The sequence below is a fragment of the Petaurus breviceps genome, unplaced genomic scaffold (genome assembly GCF_028583685.1).
Source record: "Petaurus breviceps papuanus isolate PSGF00001 unplaced genomic scaffold, PetGlider_PUasm1.0 91133, whole genome shotgun sequence".
NCBI lineage: Eukaryota > Metazoa > Chordata > Mammalia > Diprotodontia > Petauridae > Petaurus > Petaurus breviceps.
In genome coordinates this window covers 87601332-87625608 of record NW_027187419.1, presented here as the reverse complement: position 1 = coordinate 87625608, position 24277 = coordinate 87601332, and the positions used below count along the sequence as shown (strand labels likewise).

At 37.6% G+C, this 24277-nt stretch overlaps 1 protein-coding gene across 1 annotated transcript in view; it reads right to left on the bottom strand.

The window, feature by feature from the left end:
• Nucleotides 1–18117, bottom strand: part of SLC4A10 (solute carrier family 4 member 10) — a 399681-nt gene extending 381564 nt beyond the window's left edge. The window contains exon 1 of the mRNA XM_069080754.1: nucleotides 17953–18117. Coding sequence (XP_068936855.1) covers nucleotides 17953–18000 — 48 coding nt within the window. The 5' untranslated portion in view covers nucleotides 18001–18117. The remainder of the gene's footprint in view (nucleotides 1–17952) is intronic.
• Nucleotides 18118–24277: the final 6160 nt, after the last annotated feature.

Here is a 24277-nt window from a genome sequence, read left to right as displayed (position 1 = left end):
GAAAATAATACATTCTGTTCAAACACATCCTTCTTTTTACCCTGAGAAGCACAACGGGTACTAAATGTGGTTATAAGCCTCTTATTCTCCTTACCTTGAAACATTTTGATTACTGTACATTACAAGGCTGCTTGCTCTTTCAAACCATACAGAAGGCATAATGTTTCTACGTAAATAACTTCTTTTTGAGTATGAGCTAACATTTATAAATTTGGGTGTGGCCCTAGTTGATAGTCTATGCCATTTGCCTGCCCTATAAATAAACACCTATAATCCCTGCCTAAGGGCAAATGTGGTTATGGGGTTGGATCTTCATGCAACTGGTTTTAAACAATGAATTCAAAATAAATAATTTTAAGTTAATTTATTCTGGAGTTGTTTATAGTTACTGATATTTGTGCTTGATCAATTAATAACTTACCTTTTGTCCTCCTTACCTCAGCTTTCCTTAAACTGGCATGTGAGCATATGTATAGACAAACACAGATTAGCTCATGTTTCTATGAGTTTTACAATTTACAAATGTAATTTGTAAACAACCCTATAAAGTGGGTATCAGCAAATTCATTTTCTAGATGAGAGAACTATGCATATGTATGCTGGCACATTTTTAACACTGGCTCTGAAAAAAAATGCATGCATGACATATGTTTAAGTTGAATCTGAACTATTAACATTTTCTCTAATAATTTCTTAAGTCTAGACAATCAACAAAAGAATAAAGTCCTAATATGTAATATTTGTTGATTTCAGAGGTGTAAATGCTGACAGGGAAAATTTAACAACCAGCTCTCATCAGTCTGTACAAGCTGTTTCCATCACATCAGTGGAAGTTAAGACTCAAAGAAGTAATGTCTTGTCTATAGCCATGCAACGAAGGATTCTGACTTAAGTGTGCTGATTCACAGTCCAATGCTCTTTTCACTCTACCATACATATATGTGTGTGTGTATGCATGTATTCATACATATAAATATACACACATGTCTGCTTGTATGTATGTATGTGTATGCATATATGTGTATACCAGATCCCAGGAAAGATAAACAAGAAACTCTGAACCAACAAATTTTGACATTTGTTCAGAGAAGCTGGTAAAGGATTGGGCTGGTAGGAGACTGAATATATTAGATTTTTCAAAAGGTACTTGTATTATCTGTGGGTCTTATTTATTTGTGCTGAAGTAGAAGGAGTATTATGCCCAAAGCTATGCAGGAAATATCTTGTGGCCGTGATGACAGAATTCTTTCCATACTTCCTAGGTAGACCATTCCTCTTGGTGCACTCACAGCACCATCTTTCTTGGGATCCATAGCAACTGGTACACTACATCCTTCACTGACTCAACTCTCAGTGTGGGAGGGAGATGATCGTAGACTAGATAACATAAATTTATATGTCTAAATCACTTTACTTAAGTCAAAATTCAGCTGCATTTTGGATTCAACCAAATGTTTCTTTCTTCACATGAACGTCTCTTGAAACTCTAAATAGATTTTGTCAGGTGCCTTTGCTCTTTGGTTTCTAAGCACATAGGTACTTTTCAAGAAGAAAATAATATGTGTTTTGGATTCCTCTATACATAGCTTATCAAAATGTATTTTCATAAGACACTTTGATATTGAATGAGTCTGGTAAACCTTTTCATTCTCTGTTTAGTCTGTAACTCCCCAAAGAAAAAAGAAATCATGTTTTACCCAGAAGGGCTGCATGGCTTGGTGGACTAAGAACTGTCCTGGGACTTAAGAACACATGAATTCAAGTTTCACCTCTGACACATATTAACTATGCAACCCTGGGCAGCTCATTTAAATTCTCAGCATCCTAAGCAACTGTCTAAAGCAATAATTTGTAGTAAAGTTGCAAATCTACCTGGGGAGAGGGAGCTTCAGAAATCTGGAACAACAACAAAAAAGTGACATTAAAAATCTAAAAAACCAAGGTGGGATGAGAAATTTCTGAACATGAAAATTTAGTTTTAGAGTAAGTTTAATTCATTCTAAAATACTTAATCTATGTTAGAAATTAAGCAAGAGACTGATTTGCGTGAACAAATTTCTTTATCTTCCACTCTACACTAATTCCCTTTCCTAGAAACTATTTAATTGTATATAGCCTTCTTCTATCTCACCAAACATCTGTAAATCTATGGTGCTATGATCACCCATGTAGCTATAAATCAATGCCTCATTCCCCTTAGAAATTATAGTAATCTGGAGAATAAGATCATAGAAAAATAAGTCTAGAGATGGAAAGAACCTTAGAGGGCATCTACTCTATTTTGCTAATTTTACCAATGAGAAAACTGCAGCACAGAGAGACTGAGTGAGATGTCCAAGATCATGCAGATTATGTGAGGGGTAGAACTGGGATTTGAAATCACTTCTTTCCCTTACTGTACACTTAAGTAAACAGGAAGGAGAATGAAAGGAGAAAAAACATCATTAGAGTTAGCAAGCAAAACTTGTATGGGACTAAAAGTAATTTTGGAAAAGGGCAACTATTGGTTATTTAGTTATTTTTCTTTTTAACTGATTTGAAAGTTAACCAAATGTAAATTAACCAAATATAAATAAATATATCAGGTCTAGAATTCAGAGAATTAGAAAATTCCATAGATATTTCTTAAAAATTAAAATGTGATGATGAGGTGTCATTAATGCTTTTGCATTATATTAAATCATTTAATATTCAAAGAGACGCTAACACTCTAAATCATCATGCTTCTAAGATGAAATTTATAGGAATAAATGTAAAACTTTGGGTTCAAAATGGTTTATATAAGTACCAGGTTAGGCTATTCGAGTGACAGTATGTCCCAAGAGTTCTCAACCTGCTAATTCACTTTGCTGAACCATCACAAGCCCTTGAGCCTCTAGCAATACACCAAAGGATTGTTGCTGGAATTTTTTTTTATATTTTATAATGAACATTTATGTGAAAAGGCCTAAATGGAAAGTAATTCCCTTACAATTCCAAGAAAAGATTGAGCATAGTTGAGCAGCAAAGTTGCTGCTAGATTATAGTATTCCATCTATATTAAACAATCGTATTTTTTAGAACTATTTTCTTGAAATTATACAAACATAAAAATAGCAGAACTATTAAGTGAGTTGTCAGTCATTCATGAAAATTGATTGTGTCTAGCCTAATACTATATTTAGTAAATCTCACAAGCATATGTCGATGTATACAGTTGCATAAACATCTTCCAGATGCAACAAAAGCTAAATTCAGAGCTATTCTTCTAGTCACTATCATCAAAACACATTTGTTAAACACTAACATATATGTGACATTTAAGTCTAATTTTTCAACTTCTTAGATGGATCAATGTTTATAATTTTCCTTAAAGAGTCCCATCAACCAAGCTTATTATGAGATAAGATATAAAAGGTCTTTGAAAATCTTGATTTAATTGCTATTTTTATTATCAGAAATATTTCCTTGAAAATTTAAGAACAAGAATGATACAATATAAGTAATACTAAGAACAATAAGAAGAATAATAAATGTGAGTGTGACTACAACTGGAAAGCATTTAGAATGTGATCTTGTGAATGATGGTTCAGGAAAAAATGAGAATGCCTTCCTTCCAAGGTGAGCTAGAGATCAAAATACCATATGTAAGAATTAGCCAATTCAGGAGTAACAGTCATGTCCAAAATTGTCTCCATGTGGTCTGCTATAGTCTATGAATATACAGGCTAAAGGATATAGTTCATGGCATGCTGCAACAAACAGCTCATTAGCCCCTCAACCTAAACTCATAAGAAGGAAAATGGAGGTGTGTGTTTTTCAGGAAACCTGAAGTAGGAAAGAAGTATATCAGTTTTTATCCAAAGGAAATTGCCAATTTGCACTCCCAGAAGCAGGAATCAATGCATACCCTAGTGACCAGGTGGGAGTTTCACAGCTTCTCACCTTCACACATGCAAGGGAGCTACTTGCACAAGAGACAAGTCTGTAACTATTTTGTGCTCCATTTCAATAACACCTCAAGTCAGGAGAACAGAATTGCAGAATTTTTCAAAGAGGTGCTATTGCTCAATGTTTCTTCTAAACTGTGATGTAAAATAAAGTCTGCTTCATAGGAAAGCAGACTTCCTGGTTACCAGCCAAGAGGAATATAGAGGCAGAAAGGCAGAAAAGGGGCAAAGAGAAGTGGTTAGTAAATATTACATTCCTAAAAGTGTACCAGGTTATATAACTGCTAGATTCATATTTCCATGTCAACTGAACAAAAAGGAAACCATGGGATAAATAGCACTTAATTACAATGAGACTGAACAGACAACTTGAACTAAAATGTAGTGGTGCAGTGGATAGAAGTTTGGCCTTGAGACCAGGATGACATGCATTCAAGTTCTGCCTCTGATGCATAATGGCTGTAATTCCCTGGAATTCACTTAAATCCCTTAGCACTCTAGTCAACTTTCTTAGGATTATAAATTGTAGAGAAGGTGCTAACCTACATTGGTACAAAGAGTTTCCTCACCTGGGAGTTCTCTATACCAATGAAATCACAGGTAAATTTCCTTCTTCTTTCGACGACAGTAAACAAATGGAGAATGCTACCTCACATTTATATAGTATCGTAACATTTAGAAAGTGCTTTTCTCACAATAACCATTTGAAATGGGTAGTAAAAGGTATCATTATCCTTATTCTATAGGGGCAGAAACTGAAGCTTAGAGAGACTAAATGAGTCCAATATTTAAAATTAATAAGTGTCAGACCCAGGACTCCTAACTCCCAATAAACCATATTATGATTAAGAAAAATGTTAAACCTCTCCTTTCACTGATTAATTAATCAATAACCTACGAACTACTATGGGTAATACATTGTGTGCTAGGTTCTATGAGAAATACAAAGACATATTAGACACAGTCCCTGCCACTCAAGGAGTTTAGAGTCTAGTTAGAAAGAGGATAGTTATACACATAAAGAGATTACTAAAATTTCAAAAAATACATATTAAGTCCAAATTAGTACTACAGATTCAAATAAATCCTTGGTTTTCTAATCCTTCATTTTAGAAATATGAGTTAAAGATCTTTGTCTACTGACATTTCCCCAGGTAGAAATTCAAGAGTTGCTCCTAAAATTCTCTTATATTTTCATGTCAACAGGATAATAAAGGTCACACAAATAGTGAAAGACTCAGGACTAGGACTCAGGTATCCAGTCTCCCAACTAGTATTCCTGCCACTACACTAGTAGGATTTTCTTTGCCAACCACATGTTGTTTTTTCTCCATTCTTTAATCAGACCCATTCCTGAGCACATCATGGGATTTGTAGTAGGCTTGATTGTAGAGGAGCCAGGACTTCGACCAAAAATTCACAACTTTGTTGTGGAACAATGTAATACGGCTTGAATGGTCCAAGAACAATCCTGATCCATATTGTATAATACACAGGCATAAAATGTGTCTGTATATGTTTTTAATTCTACCTTGAGTTGGTGTGTATCTGACCTTTTCCTTATACCATTCATTTGGTATTTGATATAGTTATTTGGCAGCTGATCTTCTATAACATCATCATGGATTTACAGGTCTAAATTATTAGCCACTGAAGAATACAACACAATCTGAAGTAAAATAGTTTCTAGGGAAAAAAAAGCACTGGGAGATGAAAAGTTTGTTTTGAAGGTCAGAATTTTCTTCTAAAGATTCAACTACAGTCAGGTCTCTAACTTGCCATTTTTGTACCTGGGACAGGTGTAAGACAACAGGGTTGGGTCAGGTTAGAGGAGGAGGTCACAGGGAAGTGGTCATCAAAAAAGGAAGAAGGTCTTGGAAATTACTCTTTTTACTAAATTACTAAATAGGTGAGAGCCTAAGGATTGTAAGTGCTATGGGTGACTACTAACTTTCAAGGCCAGGGGCAAGGTCCCAGTTGAATCAAACTTACTACAGCTTTGACTACAGTCCCAGACGAATGACTACTGCTGTTTCTATTTGAGTTCCTGTCACACTTTGGTCACTATTGGAAATGAAATGCCATTAAATGTATAAAGCAACTTCATTTTAAAAGGCAGTTAACTACTGCCACATTGCTCTCAAATTTTTAATATTATTTCTCTTCCCATAAGTATTTCAGAATTAATGAAGGTGATTTTGTCAAAACAAATTATTGTCTTCTTAGACTAGAATCTTAGAAACCAGGTCATAGATATCATCTATTCCAACTTCCCTTCCCATACAAGAGCCTTGTCTACAATATCCCTGAGCACTGACCATCCAGCCTCTGTTTGGTCAAGTTGAGTGACAAGATACTCACCGGCTCACAAGGATATCCATTGCATTTTGTAGCAGTTCTAACCTTACTAGCCTCAAAACTTTCCTCCACCTTCTTTTTCTGTCCCTTATTCTCCAATCTGGTAGCTTTGTGCCAGTACAAAACATTTGGCCATCTGTCCTACCCCCTTCTTTCTATATGTTTGGCCATCCTCTCTCCCTCTACTCATTTAGATGACTTGGCGCAGTAAGTAGAGCACTGGGCCTGGAGTGAGGAAGACCTGAGTTCAAATGCAGCCTCAGACACTAGCTGTGTGACCACAGGTAAGTCACAACCTCTGACTGCCTCAGTTTCCTCAACTGTAAAACAGGGATCATAATAACACTTGAGTCTTTGTAAAGCACTTACATAAAGCAGGTGCTTAATAAATGCTAATTCCCTTCCCTCCATAAAACAAACTTCCAAAATAAGAATTAGGTTTCCTAGCACAGATGCAGCATTGATAAAGAATAAAGAGAAATTATCCTTAAGAATTAAGTGAATTGAACTAGGAAAAATCATATGCTCTGTCACTGATCCTGGCCTTGACAACTTAATACTGCCCTTTGTCATGGAGAGAGGCCATGACTCATTTGCAAAAGTCTGCTCAAAGGAATGAATGATCCTTATTGTCAATGAGAGATAGAAAAAAATTTTTAATAGCTGTTCAGGAGTAGCTATTTTAATATGTCTTGCTGACACCAATAGAAATGTGCCCTGGGACTAGGTCTCATTCTTGAAAGCTACAGTACCTAATTTGTGTTTAAATATGCATACATGTAGTTATCGAGTGATGTAGAAAATATAAACTCAAAGTGACAAACTGTAAACTTTAAATTAGTTAAGGGAATTAAGATGCATTAATTTTTTTTTACAGATAGATTTTTATTTTATCATTGCTACAAAAGTTGTAAGTTTTTGTTTTAGTTTTAATGCAAATTAGTTCCTCTCATCTTGGCCTAAGTTGTTGGGGGAACATAAGAAGTGATTTGAAAGGGGGAGGGATGCAGGGAAACTCGCTTCCTTTGATACTAAACCAAGGTTCTTTATTTTCACTAAAATGTATGGAATTATTTACTTCACATTCACCAACAAAACTGTTAAAATAGTGAGTGTACAATTCTATAAAATAAAAAGTGTTCGAGTGGAACTTTTATGTTCTAGACTACATTACCAACTTATCATACTCTAATACCAGAGGAAAAAATGAATGAGTGAATGAGACATAAAATTGGGAAATATATTGGGGAACCTAAAATGAATACAAATCCAACAAAACACCAAAGTACCTTACGATTTTGCTCATATTGGCTGTTATGCCCATATTCCCTACCATATCTATCTCCAAATCATGCTTCACATCTCAGATAGTTAGCCTTCAGGACACCAGGGCCTATCCTTTCGATAACCCCCTTATCCTCCCTTCCCCCACTTTTCAACTTCTTATTCTAGAAAAAAAAAATACTATATTTCTACTATAAGAAAGTGACCCTATACTCCACTCACAATCCTTGAGGCTACTTAGATAAAACCTGCCATTTCAGTCTTCCATTCTTTTCAGGTTTTCCATCTGCCCACTAAAGGACTATTTCCTGAAGGCAGGGACTGTCTCATTTCTGTCTTTTTAACCCCTGTGACTGGGCCGTTGAGGGAACTTAATAAATGTTTGTTTGTTGATTACACTACCCCAGGGCACCCCCTTATTCCGAACGTACAATTGATCCAAATAGTTTTGTCCCAAAGGCAGTTCTGATCTTCTTCAAAGACTCATAGATTCCTTCCAGTTATAATATCCTTTGATTCAAACGGCCTTTTATTAGTGAGAAAAACTGCCTTCATTGACTTGTAAGGTAGAGTAAAATTTCTTACATTTTTCTATTTCCAGTCCCTGGAATTAGATTCTTGAAAACCAGTAGACAAATCATAATGTAACTTTTAAAAGCACCTGTGGAACATTCAGAAAAAGATGCAGAAAAATGGGTACGAACAAGAATACCCCAAGTCTCTATTTTTAATCATACCTTTAACTTTGTAAATAAATCTGAGGTCCAACTTTAAAAAAAAAAGGTCAAAGAGAAACTTCTTACTGTGAATAGCTTTGGTTTATTGGGATTAGCAAGGACAAGCAGAATTCCAAATGAAACTTAAGGTTACTCTAGCAACCAGATATATTTTATATGCAGTGGAAAAATCCTCTTTTCTCAAACTCACTTAATGGAACCTAATAATGCAATTTGCATGGCCTCTCCTGCTGACTCAGCCCACGGATGAGCAAGTCTTGTTGATGCAAGTATGGGGAATTTGTAAATCAGTTATATCCCCACACAGTCTGGACCTTTGCAGCCCATCCCTCCATCTTAACCCATATAAGTGGATGAATCTTCATGCCCTAAGGAAACCTGGAGAATCTTGCCCTACAGTGTAGGCTTTCCCAATAATTTTTAAGACTATAAATACAGGGGTGTCTGTAGCTACTATGAGAAATGCCTTAGAGAAGAGAGTTGGGAGCCTTCTCTGAAACAGGGGCTCAGAAACTCAAGGACTGAGCTCTTGCAGATACTTCACAGTCCTAGTCATGGGCATTAGGTCTTCCTAAGGAAACTAGGGCACCATGCTGGAGTTAGCAAGTCTTATCATGAATGGATAGCACAGTTGTAAGCCTTCTCAGCTGATAAAAAATTTGTTCTTTGGTGACTTTAGTGATCCCCAGGATGTGAAAAATAGTTACAGGAAACCGTTAATCCAATAAAAAATAAAAACACCTCAAGCCCTTATTGACAAAGGACTGACAAGTGACAGAGTAAGAAACTCTTGCCAAAATTTCTCCTTTCCCTCCTCTTAAGAAAAAGAAAATAAAGATAAGCAAATTTTGTTGCTCTATATACACAAGAATTGGGGCAGTTAGGTGGCCCAGTGAATAGAGCACCTGCTCTGGAGTCAGGAGGACCTGAGTTCAAATCTAACCTCAGACCCTTAATATAAATAGTCGTGTGACCTTGGGCAAGTCACTTAACCCCCAATTGCCCTACCTTGCCCCCTCCAAAAAGCAGAAAACCAAACCAAACCAAAAATATATATATACAAGAATCAGTCAATTCAACTACAACTACCAAACTTCAGGTTAAAAACCTCTTAAAATTTTCCTCTTATACCCTGTCCAAACATCCGTTAGGATGAACATGGCCCTGACAAGTTGATTACCCAGCTTGTCTTAGTATTTTCCATCATTATCTTTGCTTTGCTGTCTCAGGTTACCTTATAGCTTTTCTTTCCCCTGTTTATCTGAAGGATGTCCTTTTTTCTTAATTGTCTTTTTAGGAGATACATTCTGTGAAAGGTAAATTAGCAAGAAGCTACTCATTGATCCATGTGCCTCTTCTTTTGGGGAAGAAAAGAAAGGGAGAGTGGGTAAAGGCCCCCTGCTGGGGGCAAACCTGTCTGGAACTGGCTACAAATAAACTTTGTATCCTCAGTTCATCAATATAACCTCCAATCTTCCTCACATAAGAAGAAAAAAGACTGATTCCTCACAGTCAATCACCTTTTATATTTTCCAAAACATTTTCCCATAAATTAAATCATCATCATCATCAGTTTAGTTGTATCCTTCTTATGGTATTACTGAAGAAATGACTAGCATCATGGAAAAGGCACCAGACTTGGTTTTAGGGGACTTGAGTTCTCTGTTGTTCAGTCATGTCTGACTCTTTGTGACCCTTTTTGGGATTTCTTGGCAAAGACACCAGAGTGGTTTGCTATAGAGTTTGTGTAGTCTCAAATAATTATATATGTGACTTGGCATAAGTAACCTACCTTCTTTGTACTTTGGTTTCTTCATATGCAAAATGAGGGAGCTGAACTAAATAAGCTGTAAGTTCCCTTTCACTTCCAACACAACATATCCCTGAAAGGCATACATTATTTTCTCTCATTATTTAAAGAATTCTTACCACAAAAATAAAGTTAAGATCTTTAAGAGCTTTTTAAAAATGGTTTCCATAATACCTTATCGTTATTTCTCTTAAAGACAACAATCTTACCAAGAGAGATTAAAACCACCTTTTTTTGTCATTTCCCTCCCACCCACCCATCACAGGTGTGGAGCCATTGAAGGAAGCCTACTCTTCAGTACAGAAAAGAAATTAGTCCCATTTTTCCCCAGTTTTCCGGTTTCTACAATCTGAGTCAATCTTTCTGAAACTCAACTGAAAAAGCATGAAATGGTCCATCATTAAATTAACCTAATTTGTAAACTCTTAATCTGGTTCTACACACAGCCTTATTCCAAATAAGTAAGTGAAGTAAAATGCTCAGATTATAAAGTGTTCCCTGTATAATTAAAGTCTTCAAGGGACTCATTTATTGCCCAGAGAAGGAAAATTTACTCCATACATGCCAGTATCAAACCCATAGTCAGATCCAGAAGATGATGTTGTTTTGATGATAGTTTTTTGTTGTGGGTTTCTTTCTTTCTTTTTTTTTTTTTGGTTTCCTTATTTTTTTGGTCCATATATGCGATTTATCAGCGTAAGCAACTCCCTTTATTACAGAGCCTCCTTCCATTAATGTAGGACAGCAGATCAATCTGTAACATCTAGGCTTTGAGAGCCACCTGAGACACTGGGAAGTTTAAATAATCTGCCTATGGTAACATATCCAAAAGTGCATCAAAGGCAGAGCTCTAAGTCAGGAGTTCTTAATCTTTTTTGTGTCATTGACTACTTTGGCAGTCAAGAGAAGACTTTGGACCCTTCTCAGAAAAATGCTTTTAAATGCATAAAATATAATGTATAGGAACACTAAAGAAACCAATTGCAATACAGTTATCAAATTAAAATTTTTTTAAATTTATTTTTAAATATTATTTTAATTTATTTTTTTAAAGTAGAGACTTTTAAAAAATCTATTATATTCACTTCCAAATTCTCCTCTCCTTTCTCCACCCAAGGAAACAACAGGAAAAACAAAACCCATGTGTATAGTTGTGTAAAACAAATTTCTCTATTAGTCATGTTTTTTTTAAAGCAAGAAAAAGAGAAAAAAATATGCTTCAATCTGTACTCTGTGTCCATCACCAAATTCACCGACCTGAAGAGCCCTGCTCTAGGTAGTTACTATGGTACTACAGAATCACAGATTCAAAACAAGAAGGGTTCTTTAGAGGTCACCAAGTCTAACTCCCTAATTTTTACAGCTGAGGAAATTGAGACCCAGAAATGTCAGATGACTTGTTAAAGATAACACTGCTGGTTAGTGATAGAGCAGGGACTAGCACGCAGATCTCTTAACAACCTAATCTCTTCACATATTATATCACTTATCTGAACACTCTACACCAATGCTGAAATATTGAATCATCTCCATTTACTCCCTAATTTGTCCTCCATTAAAAAGTCGCTGAATATCTTGAAGAAAAATTGTTTTCTTACACATTTATGTACAGTTAATCCATTTCTGGCTTTCAGATTCTACCAACCAGTGAGTTCCCCTTATGCATGAATACATATTAGTTTTATTGGATTCACAAAGAGTAAAAAGTTTTGGAGAAAAAGTAGGAAATAAGGCTCTTTGTAGTCCCTTGCATATAGTTGGCACCAAACAACTGCTTAATTGAATAACTTTTTGTTCAATTGAATTTTACTTCCTATGTACCATGTAGGGTTACAGTGAATAGGTAAGTGTTATTTTAACTTCTTAGTATGTATATAACTCAGACTTGAAAATAAATGTTAAAGTATGGTATGCCAAAAGTTATCAGGAAAAATTAAAATAAATCATAAAGATAAAATTTACAACTAAAATAAGTTTTTTCATTGCTTTTTGACTCATCTCCTTTGCCTTTTTCTAATATCACAGTATAGATTTTTCAAATCTCATTTCACAATTTTTAAAAAAATATGATTTCATCAACCAATCAGCCCTTATCTTACAGCCAGGTTTATATTTCTAACACTTGGAAGGTGCAGCTGAACTCTTTCATATGTGTTACCTTCTTTAATTAGAATGTGAGCTCTGAGAGAGCAAGGACTGTCTCAATTCTCTACTAGCATTCCTAGTGTTTAACACACTGCATGACACATAGTAAGGCCTAGTAAATGCCTTTTCCATTTGTGAGAAATAGGTGATGTTCTGTTAAACTACACAGTTAACCCCCTACAGTTATTTTTTTTAAGTGCACCAACAGACCCTTGCTATAACACTGTCCCCTTGATTCATGTTTCATGACAGCCTTATAGATGAAATAATCTCATAATAAGATCTTTGGAGTATGCCAATAACTAAATTCCCTTGGGTTGGGCTCAGAATGGGCCCACATTATACTGACTTCCATAGAATACAAACCTCTTATATGTAATAGAAATCATTTCTTCATGACATAGCAAAAATCCATTTACCACATCACTCTCTTATCCATACCCACACAAACATTCCTCTCTTCAGCTACTGAAATCTTAATCATCCTTCACAGCTTGGTTCCATTACTACTTTATCCATGAGCCATAATTTCTGTCTTCCACTCATCTTAGGATTTTGGCAATACTGTGTTTGTAATTTTGTTTTATGCTTATGATATTCTAATTTCTATTTTATTTGTGAAACTGTGCCATCTACTTGGTAGATGGTAAGGTCTGCGAGGGCAGAGCCATGTTTCATTAATCTTTATAACCTAAAAAGAGCCCAACACAGTTCTTTGCTCACACTAGGCACACTAGGCACATGAAATTTGTTGAATGTAATAGCCATGTGAAAATGTGGATTCAACCCCAAGTGTCATGTCAGACTTGAAAGGATAAAGCAAACCCCTTTCTAGACCTCTTGATTTCATCAGTGTGGAAATTTCCCTGGTAGAGATCATTGCTACTGCTCCTGTAACAATAAATGCACAGAGAGGTTAGGGGACTAGTCCAGTGTCAAGCAGTTAGTATGTGTCAGTCTTTCTGACTCTAAATCCATTCTCCTAACCTCCACTCCATACTGTCTCTAAATTCATCTTTATGAAGATCACACTGCTACTTTTGCTGCTGAAGTACATCTTCTTACAGAAGGAATCTCCTAGGATTGACTACATTCTTGTGGAAGATCAGCACACTATTGTAATACAGTTCAGATTTTGCCCTGGCTACCAAATATGTCTAGTTCTGCAGCCAAAGAAGCAGCAACAAAATTATACTCAGACCAGTATATTTTGTGAGAAAAGATGGGTCATAAACAATAACCCCAAAAGGTAGTAGTGTCTCATCTATGGCACCACAGAAGCAATAGTTGACAAGCAGGATAGGAAAGGAGGGAAGCATGCATATGGGCCACCTTTGTACCTATACACATACATGTATTGTATGTGTTACATGTATTAATATGTATTAAATACACATGTATATTCATATATGTATAGTTGATACATATAAATGCTTATACGTATATCTAATACTTTATACATATATACACATACAGTTATATGCATCTATACATATAGAAATACATTCCTTAAGATTCATCTATACATATGTATATGTACACATGCGTGTATACAATATACATTTTATACATGTAGACATACACACATATGTATCTCAAGGAATGCATATATGCACACATACATTTATATAGCATGCATGCATATATACACATACACATATGTATCTCAAGGAATGTATTTATATATGTATAGATGCATTTATATATACGTGTATGTATGTATATACATATGTATGTCATATTATCTGGAGTAAACTGAAAGAGACAATTTTTTGGAGACCACTTGCTCCAAGGCATGATGAAGTTTCACAAGATCCCTTTTTTCAGTTGAACAAGCATTCCTTCCCCTTAGGAAGTTCATCTAGTCAATCAAGATTTACTGGGCACTTACTATATGCCAGGCACTGTGTGAAGCACTGGAGACACAAAAGAGACAAAAGATGATCCCTGCCCTCCAGAAGTTTATCATGTAATGTCCCACTCTGATGATGCTTCTTGTCCCCATGCTCTGTTTTCACTCCTGGATTTTTTCTTGCTCCATAACATTCTTGGGTTTCCTAAGAACATCTGAATATTTTTATTTTGTGGTATAGTTATAAATATTTAGATTCAAGGGGATATGGGTTGTAATCTCTGCTTAACTACTTACTACCTTTATGGCTTTTGCTGGGCAAGTCATGAAGCCTTTCTGGGCCCCTGAGTGAAGGGGTTTGGACAATAAATTCTTTTATTCAAGCTGTAAATTCTATTCTACTAATAATTTTTCTATTAGCACTACAAATTCACTATGATTAAATCTATTCCTCTCCTACATCCTCACCAGTCCCAGGCCTTTGCCACTGTCCTACTGACCCACTTACCTATAACTGGTAGCAGTACCAATATTCTACCTGAAGGCTAGTATACATTTCAATAACCATCTATTTGTCTCTTCAGAGTCAGTTACTAAGTCTAGCTCCTTTTTTTCCTACAACAAAACTCAAATCTTCCACCCATTCTTTCATGTTCCTGCTACAAAAATTCTTTCCTAAAATCTGGCTACTACCCTTTATCAAGATTGTAGAGCTGAAGAAGCCAAAGGTGGAGAAAATTAAATATAAGGAGAAGAAGAATCCCAAGAGTGAATTAAGTTACAGAAAAGAGGGAATTTTTTTTTTCAGTTGAAAGAATAGTAGAAGAAAAGGGATCTTTTGCTATCTCTTTGGGGATCTGAGAGTTGAGAAGAAAAGGAATGTATTGAGAAAAACACTGAATTTTGCGTCAAAAGAGCTAGGTTCTAGTTCTGTTTCTGTCACTAACAAATTGTGTGACTTTGGACAAATCATTTACCTATGTCAGTGCCTTGAACATAGGTGGAAGCTCAATAAATGTTTGTTGAATGAGTGACTCTTCCTGCCTCAGTTTCCTCTTCAAAGCTTTGCTACATACATCAGTGTTGTTTCCAGGTTATATAAGAGATGTGGAAGTGATTACAAAAAAAACCTGCTCAAATGCAAAATATTATTATTAAAATAATATCTTTTATCCTAGCCTCTCATCCTCAGTCTTTTCTACTACTCACTGATGACATTTTCCCCCCATTCCCACTATATATAGACCACATCACTATGCTACTGTCTTCAAATGGCTTCCTCCAAATTGTTGGTAATGATATTCAAATCCCATTCCCCATCAACTCACCCACCCTAATATAGATCTTGTGTCCCAGTCAAGCTTACCTTCCTGCTGTTTCATTTTGTCCTCCTTCTCCTTCCTCTAAGTCACTGTCCGGATCACGCCAAAGTTCTACCAGCCTCTAAAATCTGACTTCTTGGCCTTCTTCAACCAAGTGACCACTGCCCCTAAACCATCCACTCCCATCAGCCTGGGCTGGCCCACCAGTTTGAGTGTTGTGTTCTAAGCCCTTGTCTGTTTTTTAGGTAAGGTTCCTGTTTATCCCAACTAGGCTCCTTTCTGCATAGCTGAATTGTCAAGCTTCCCCACACTTATCTGAGCCTTCATCAATTCCCTATGCCTCCTTCACCACTCTTCTCATACCTGAGTGCATTTCCCATTTTTTGTAGTAATAATAACTTTTATATAACACTTAATATGTACCAGGCACTGTGCTAAGTGCTTTACAATTATCTCATTTGAGCCTCACAAGCACTCTGGGTGGTAAGTGCTATTATTATCTCTATTTTATATATGAGGAAACTGAGATAAACTGGTTAAGCAATTTTCTCAGGGTCACACAGCCAGAAAATGTCTAAGGCCAGATTTGAACTCAGGTCTTCCTGACTCCAGGTCCAGCATTCTATCTACTGTGCCACCTACCTGCCCCTAGGATCCTTGTTTTCTAGAAGCCCCTGCTTCTACCTTTCATTCATTACTTCAACAAGTATGGATCCTGTGCCTATTAGGTAATAATATGTACATAGCACACTGATATTTGCAAATCACTTTACATTTATTATCTCATTTGAGTCTCCCAATCCTCTGTGAGTTAGGTACCAAAGCATTACTATCCTCATATAACAGACAAGTAACTGAGTCTGAAAGAAGTTAAGAGACTTGAAATGACTCGAGCACGATAATCCAGAGACAGTAAGAGGCAGTAATGTACCATGTGCGGATGCTTTGCAAAAATTGGTAGGATAGGCCGCTGCTCTCAAGAATTATAGGATCTTGGTCAAGAATCAGAGGGTGAAGGGGGAAAATCATAGGATCTCTCTCAAGTATTCTTTATATTCTATGAGTAGCAACTGATGCACCTAGTCCAATTTAAAGGGAAAGCTCAGATAGAGGCCCTCATTTGTTTATGTGAAATGAGAGTTTAGCTGCCTTTCTTGTATAAATCCAATCTCAAAATAAACCTTCCTTGCTTGGGCTGGATGGAACTCTGCAAAAGGACACCTATACTACCTATACTACCAATAGGTAGGCTAAGCCATCAATGTTTTCCATCTACCCTTTTTATATAGTTCTACTCCTCCTATTCTTTTCAGATTCATTCTTTTTGTGAGGACTCCCTTGTTTTTCCACATCCTTTCTCCCTCTCTGCCCAAACCTGAGACCTGGAAGGACTAAAAAGGTAAAAAAAATTAATAAATACAACTCCACTGACTGCTGAGAAGGGAGCTGGGCATGCTCAGTAGCCAGAGGAGATTCTGGGGTCTATATAGGAAGCTTCCAATGCTCTTGAGCCCAGCAGAAAGGAAAAATACAGTGGCCCAGGATGTGTCCCTGTCTCTTGTGCCATCCCTGGGAAATGTTTACAAGCAGAAAAGTGACTCGTGTGAATGGACTGCTTGCAACCAGTCCCTAGTGGGGGACACCAGGCAGGATAACAGAGTGCTAAGAAACAGCCCCTCCATCTGGTTTGGTGCAAGAAAGGAAGGGATCTTTGCTCTGCTGCACCACAAAGCTCCAATAGATGGGAAGAAGATGGGCTTTTGGCACCTCTGGTGCAGCTTTTTGCTAGGATACAGCAATGTGGCTGCTCCAGGCTGAAAAATGAGACACTGCCTAAGGACCCATCCCCTGAGGCTATGATCCATCTTGTGGCCAACTGGGGGGGCCCTTGGGAAGGAGAGACAGACCATGGGCACAATCTAGGGAGGCAGCTTAGGACTCAGGGCTAAACAGATGGACTGTCTCCATGTGTGACAAGCCAGGGATCTTTCAGACATTGAAATCTGTGTGTGAGCCTCCAAATGCATACCTTCTTTGTCCACAGATTGTGATAGTCCCTTCCCCTTTTCTCTTTGGACAGGAGACAGGGAGGAGAGGGAGAAAGGGGGGGGAGGGGAGAGGGAGGGGAAGAGAGAGAGACAGAGAGAGAGAGAGAGAGAGAGAGAGAGAGAGAGAGAGAGGCAGGCATTGGGAAAGAGGGAGAGAGAGACACACAGCTGCCCCCGCTGCTAAAACCTAGCCGTTTTCTTCAATCAGCAGCAAAACATGAGACATTTCCACTGTAGTGCATCCATATTGAGAAGGTGGGAAAAAAATCCCCTGTGCTCTGCTGCGTGCATTCCAGTCACCCCGAGATGGGAGGCGACCCACGTCCATATGCCATGGAGCGATTCTTCTCTCCCCCCCCCCCCCCTCGCGCTGCACACTCTCTCTGCACCTAGCTAAAGCAGACCACTCGCTTGGCAGGTTTTTCAGCAAACCCGGTTAATCAGTCTGACAGCAGCTAGTCTCTTACCGTGGGTAGCAGCGGCTCCATTTGCGCTCCTTGCTCTTTCATCTCCATGTTTTGAGATACCTCTGGAATAGGCACCTTTCTTCTGCAGTGTCTTCAGTGTCTTCCACGGAGCCCGGCGCTCGCTCTGCTTAGTATTCGGATCAGGTAGCTCTGAAGCAGGAGGCACTTGAACACTCCAAATCACCACAGTCACATGGCTCCTACTCACTCGGGCTGCTGGCCAGATTTCACACTGAACGCCTTGGAACCCTGGGCCAGTGAAAGAGATTTCCCCAATCCCTGTATCCCTGCCCATACCTGGCGCCTGGAGGAAAGGGCGTTTGTCAACACTGGTGTCCTGGGGTATTAGCCATCTGACCTAGAATGAGAAAGTACTAACTTCTTAAGCTGAACAGCCCCAGCTGAGGGCTCTCACCAACTGGGGCTCACTCCCTTAACACCATCAATCAGGTTAATCATTATTCCAGTCTCAGGACCCCATAAGAGAGGGGGGAAAATCAGACAAAGGAAAATACACCCTATTTTGTACTTTGGGGGACCTCAAGAATCAGATAAAGCAAACTCACAAATTATCTTATGTCAGTGGCTGGCCAAACTTGCGCACCTTACATGGGTTCACACTTTTTAGTTACAAAAGTTAACCAACCCACAGTAATATCTCACTCATAACAACAATGAGATGGAAGTAGAGGTACTAATAAATCTTTTAATTGGAAAACAGGGTAAATCCCTTTAGCTAACATAAATTGAGTTGTCAGTATGTACTTAAATAATCTGTGACTTTTGTGAGAATGGAGAAATCTTTCCACGAAAGTAGACTGACAACCCAACCAGTATATAATTTGCCATAGGATTTTTACAGAATTGATTGAAGCATATAGAGGTTAAATGATCAGTCAGTGTCAGAAGCAGGATTTGAACCCAGGTCTTTCTGATTCTTAAGTCCAGCACACTATCTACTTCCCCAAGCTGCCCCTGCACAGATGACACAGAAAACAAAATCTGTTTCCATAACAGAAGTGATCACAATGCTTTGCATTAAGCACTTTAACCCAGCAAATGAGTGGCAAGAAAATTTCAAAACAATTCACATTTATTTGTGAGGAGTAGCTGGTAATGACATTTTTGATTAATATGATTATGGATCTAGAACAATTTGTCATGGAGTCACTTAGATGACCTGGTCTTCAGTATACATCTTTATTCTAGCGATGAAGAGAGGAAAACTGAAACATCAGAAAGTTTCAGCCTGAAATGAACAGCTTTTTTTTTTTCCAGATTAAAACAAAATAAAACAAAACAACCATCATATCATCAGAAAAGGGCAGTTAGGCTACACAGTGAATAGAGCACAGGGCCTGGGGTCATGGAGGATCTAAGTTAAAATTTCAGACATTTGCCAGCTGTGTGACCGTGATCAAGTCACTTAACCCTGTTTGCCTCAGTTCCTCATCTGTAAAATGAGATGGAGAAGGAAATAGTAAACCACTACGGTATCTCTGACAAGAAAAGCCTAAATGGGGTCATGGAGAGTCAGACAAAACTGAAATGACAGAAAAACAAAAACCATAAGAAGGAAACACTAAGTTATTTTCAGTGTTCCAACCTTCCAAGACAAATTACTTCTTATTCAGCTGTTTTTTTTTAGAGATGTCTTTTCTTTTGCTGCTAGAAATGAGCCAGAATAGTAATTTTATAATAGGAATCAGTTAAGTAGGCTGGATCAACAGTGTTGAATTAAAAAAGAAATCAGGCCACTAAATTTTAGTCACAAAAGTTAACCAACCTGCAGTTGTATCTCACTCATCACAACAGTGAGATGTAAGTAGAGGTATTAATAAATCTTTTAATTGGAAAGCAGAGTAAATCCCTTTAGCAAATAGAAGTTCAGTTGTCAGTATGTACTTAAATAATGTTCTTCAATTGTACATAAGGATCCCTGTGGCAACCTATTGACATAGAAAATTACACATTAACATTATCTATGTTCTATCTTCTTTCATTTATTTTAAAAATATTTTTCAATTTGATTTTAATGTGATTTGGACTCACAGTAGGGAGCGTTGCTGGCAGATGTGTTTAACACCTCTGGCTTAGATGATGCAATGTATGAATCATGCACCTTTGAAAGGTCCATTTCTTTAGTACAGTCTCCCTGAAATTTCATTGGTATTGGGAATTCTCATCACTTGGCAACCCATTTGTAACTTTAAGTCTTAGGCAGTTGCCTAAACCATGATTCCAGAAGAATGATGAAAAAATGCCTTCTGCCCCTCCTGAAAGAGAACTGATGATCTAAACATACAGAATGAGACATGAATTTTTGAACATGGACGAAGTTGGAATGTGTTTTGCTTTACTATGTATGTTTATTACGAGGGGTTTCTTTCTTTTTTTTTAATTGATATTTTCTGGTTTGTTTGGGCTTTTTTTGGTGGGGGGAAGGTAGGGCAATTGGGGTTAAGTGACTTGCCCAAGGTTACACGGCTAGTTTTTTTGTGTTAGGTGTCTGAGGCTGGATTTGAACTCAGGTCCTCCTGACTCCAGGGCTGGTGTTCTAATCACTGTGCCACCTAGCCACCCCTTCTTTTCTTTTTTTTGGAAGGGGGAAGTACCAGGGAGAGAAAATAAATGTTTGTTAATTGAAAAGAAAAAAAATAGACTTTTAAGAAGAAAGAAAGTTTGTAGAGACTCAAAGATTACTTGGTTTGCCCACAGTTATACTGCTTGTAATCAAAGACAGATCAGGAAGCCAGGTCTTCCTTACTCCATATCCAGCATTGATTTGCTTCTCCACACCAGTATCTGGAACTGTGGAAACATTGAAATGTACTAAATGCTTAACATTCTGAAGCTTAAATTCATAACAATAAACAAAACCAACTTTAATTCATCATGTCTTTCTGATATGATTTATCTTTTGCCTTCTGTCTTCTTCTATACTTGGTTTCTCTTACTAGGCTCTAGTATCATTGTTTTCTAAGTATATTTATTCAACTGTTTATCTTCATTGCTGGCATTCTTATTGCTTTTTCTTACCATTTACTGTCATTCTGAACCAACCTGGTCTACAAAGAATCAGAGTTTATGGGGTATCAGTTCTGCACAATTCACCAGTCAACCTCACCTATTTATACAAAGGCCTCTTAAAGACTGAAGCCCAGTCTCTTCAAAGTACTAGTTTAGGACTAAACTAGTTTTTAACAACTAATATGGCTGTCTCCTAAACAAAGCCTGATCTCTCCAGCCCCTATGACCTTGTCCCCAACAACTGCCCTTTATTTACCATGGATATCCTCTGTGTCTATCTGAGACAGTACTATCCCCCCCCCCCAATAGAATATAAACTCCTTGAAAGCAGGAACGATTTCTTTTTTTGTCATTCTATCCTCAGTGCCTAGCACAGTGCCTGGCCCATAGTAAAAAAAAAACTGTTGATTAACTGATTAGAGTAGGGAAAATTCTGATTAGGTTTTTCAGAGAAGAGAATAGCCATTCTAATGTTTCTTATCCATGAGGGGGAGTAGTTGTTGTCTTTAATCAACTGCCAAAAATCAATCCTACTGAAAAATGAGCAACTTACCTCATTATCCTCCTCAATCAATTAACAACATGGATTAAGTGTTGACTTAATCTGACTATGTGCAGAGCACTTTGAAGAGATACACAAGAAGGAGACAGAGCCTGACTGACCTTAACAAACACCTGTTGGCTCAGTAGACAATTAGAAAATAAAACCTGGTCCTGGTGGGGTTTGAAATAAGACTTAACTCCCTTCTTATCCATATCCAAATGACATGGATGGGTTAATAATTTCATTCACTAGGGTCAAGCTGAAATATCACTACAGCAGATTCCTTCTATCCCACTGCCAAAACCTTTTGTCACCTAGTCTATACTCCTTCTAAAAGAAAAACTGAATGCATTTAAACATGCTGAAAATTTCTAAAAGATATGATTGGCTATGTGTGAATTAAAAGAATGAAAATGAAAATGAAAGGCTTAAATTTTAAGCCACTTTTAATCAATTGATTCTTACAGTTCCTCTGCACAGCCCAGGCACTTAGCCAAGGCTTCCAACGTATTACCACAGAGAATGAGAAGAAGGAATGGAGCAGGGGAGTCTTGAATTCCAGGATCTTCTGGAATCATATTCTAGGGAATCTGGGAAAATCAGCTTGGGATAGGCCAAAAATTAGAGGAATGGATCATGCACCTCCTTCTGAACTTTGCAACAATTAGGCATTGGCTAGGAATCCAGCAACAGAAAGTTCCTCTTCCTCAGGCCATGAATTGAGAAAGCCTTTTCCTCTGAGGTCTCTCCAGGTCAAGAAATGCAGCACAGTTAAGCTGTTGAAAGCCAGCCAAGCAGAGGGTAAGTGAAGGAGTGGAAGCTGCTTGTCAATTAAGTCATTTATCCTATCTAAAACCTTTAGAAATGAGCCACATGCACCTGAGTTAGAGTATTCCAGGAGCACCAATCAGTTACTAATGAAGAAGATGAAAGTTTGGAATGAGGCTCTCTTAAAAGTTTATGTTTGCATTGTATTTATACTCTTAGAATTGTGGGATATTAAAGCAGGAGGGGACCTCAAAAGTCCTCTAACATATCAATAGGATTAGACATTTGGAGCTAGAAGGGACTTCAAAGATCAGATAGTCAAGTCTCCTCACTTTATGGATGAAGATAATGAGGCCAAGGAGATATAAGTGGTTTGCCCAAAGTCACACAGGTACTAATATAGCTGAGCTGGAATTCAAACCAGGGCCTCCAACATCAACTCCAAGGCTGTTTCCATTGTACCACATTGCCTCAGGTGAAGAAGATGGGGTCTAGAGAGTTTAAGAGCTTACACAAGATCGTAGTTAGTGACAAAGCCAGAACTGGAACCGGAATCTAGTATTTTTCCACTATGCCAAGCAGCTCCAAACCCTGTGGATAACTGAGTAGGTGCCTGTGAATGGTCAAATGACCTTGCATGGGCAAAAAAAGCAATGAGATTTCCTTAGTGGCTTTTGGCACTCAGGTCATACTATTAAATTTCAAGGAACTAAATTTGTCCCAGGAACCACATACCCCAGTGACCCTGATTGAATAGGACAATGGTTGGACCTTTTATTCATTCATTCAATCATTCATTCATTCAGCAAGTATCAGTTAAACAAAAACTATGTGAGGTGCCATGCTACTGATGGTTCTTCCCTTTTTTTAGACCCAGGAAATCAAAGAGTTGGATTTTATTCTTCAAAATCTTAAAAAAATATAATAATGATACAGTAAGGCCAAATGCCAGTCATGCAGACAGAAGGGGCCTGCAGAGAAATGCCACCGAACAGGATGCCCCCTTCCATAGTTATTCCAGACCAGCAGGGAAGAAACATTGCTACCATGGTGTGCTTCCTTCCTCATTCCATCTTCCATCCCAGGATTCCTGCTGACCCACTATTCCTGCCAACCACCCCCTAAGTGTATAAGTCAGCATGGATCTAGAGTACTTTGAGTTCTCGTACTCTTTTGTTTCTAAACTAATGCAAACACATTGTCAAAGAATCTGGATCATCACTTCAGAATTAACCATCTAATGCTAAAGCTGGTGTGGCACAGTGAAAGTAAGGATAGATCTGGCAATGTGAGACCTGGGTTCAAATCCAGCACTAGCTGTGTGACTCTGGTTAAGACTCCTTCATGTCTTACTTTCTTCCTCTGTAAAAATGAAATAGGTTATACCACTCACTTCGTAGAATTATTTTGAAAAAGCATTTTGTAAACTTTGAAAAGTTTACATAATATTCATCATTATGATGATAACGATATCTTACAAGGCAATATTTTGGCCATAGGTTTGTGTTTTTGTTTTTGTTGGTTTTGGTGGTTGTTGTTGTTTTTTGGTGAGTCATTGTCTAAATTCTTAATCTATCCCTTGAGTGCTGGGCCTGGAATCACAAAGACCTAAATTCAAATCTACCCTCAGACACTAGCTGTATGACCCTGAGCATGTCACTTAACCTCTGTTCACTTCAGTTTCCTCATCCATAAAATGGGAATTATAATAGTATCTACCTCCCAGCATTGTTGTGGGGATGAAATGAGGTAATAATTATAAAGCACTTAGGACAGCCTGACACATAATAAGCACAATATAAATGTTAGCCATTATTAATATTAGGCAGCTAAATGGCACAGGGGATAGAGTGCCAGGCCTGCTGTCAGGAAGGCTCATCAAATCTGGCTTCAGGCATTTACCAGCCATGTCACCCTGGTCAACCCAGTTAACCTTCTTTGCCTCAGTTTCCTCATCTATAAAATGAACTAGAGAAGGAAATG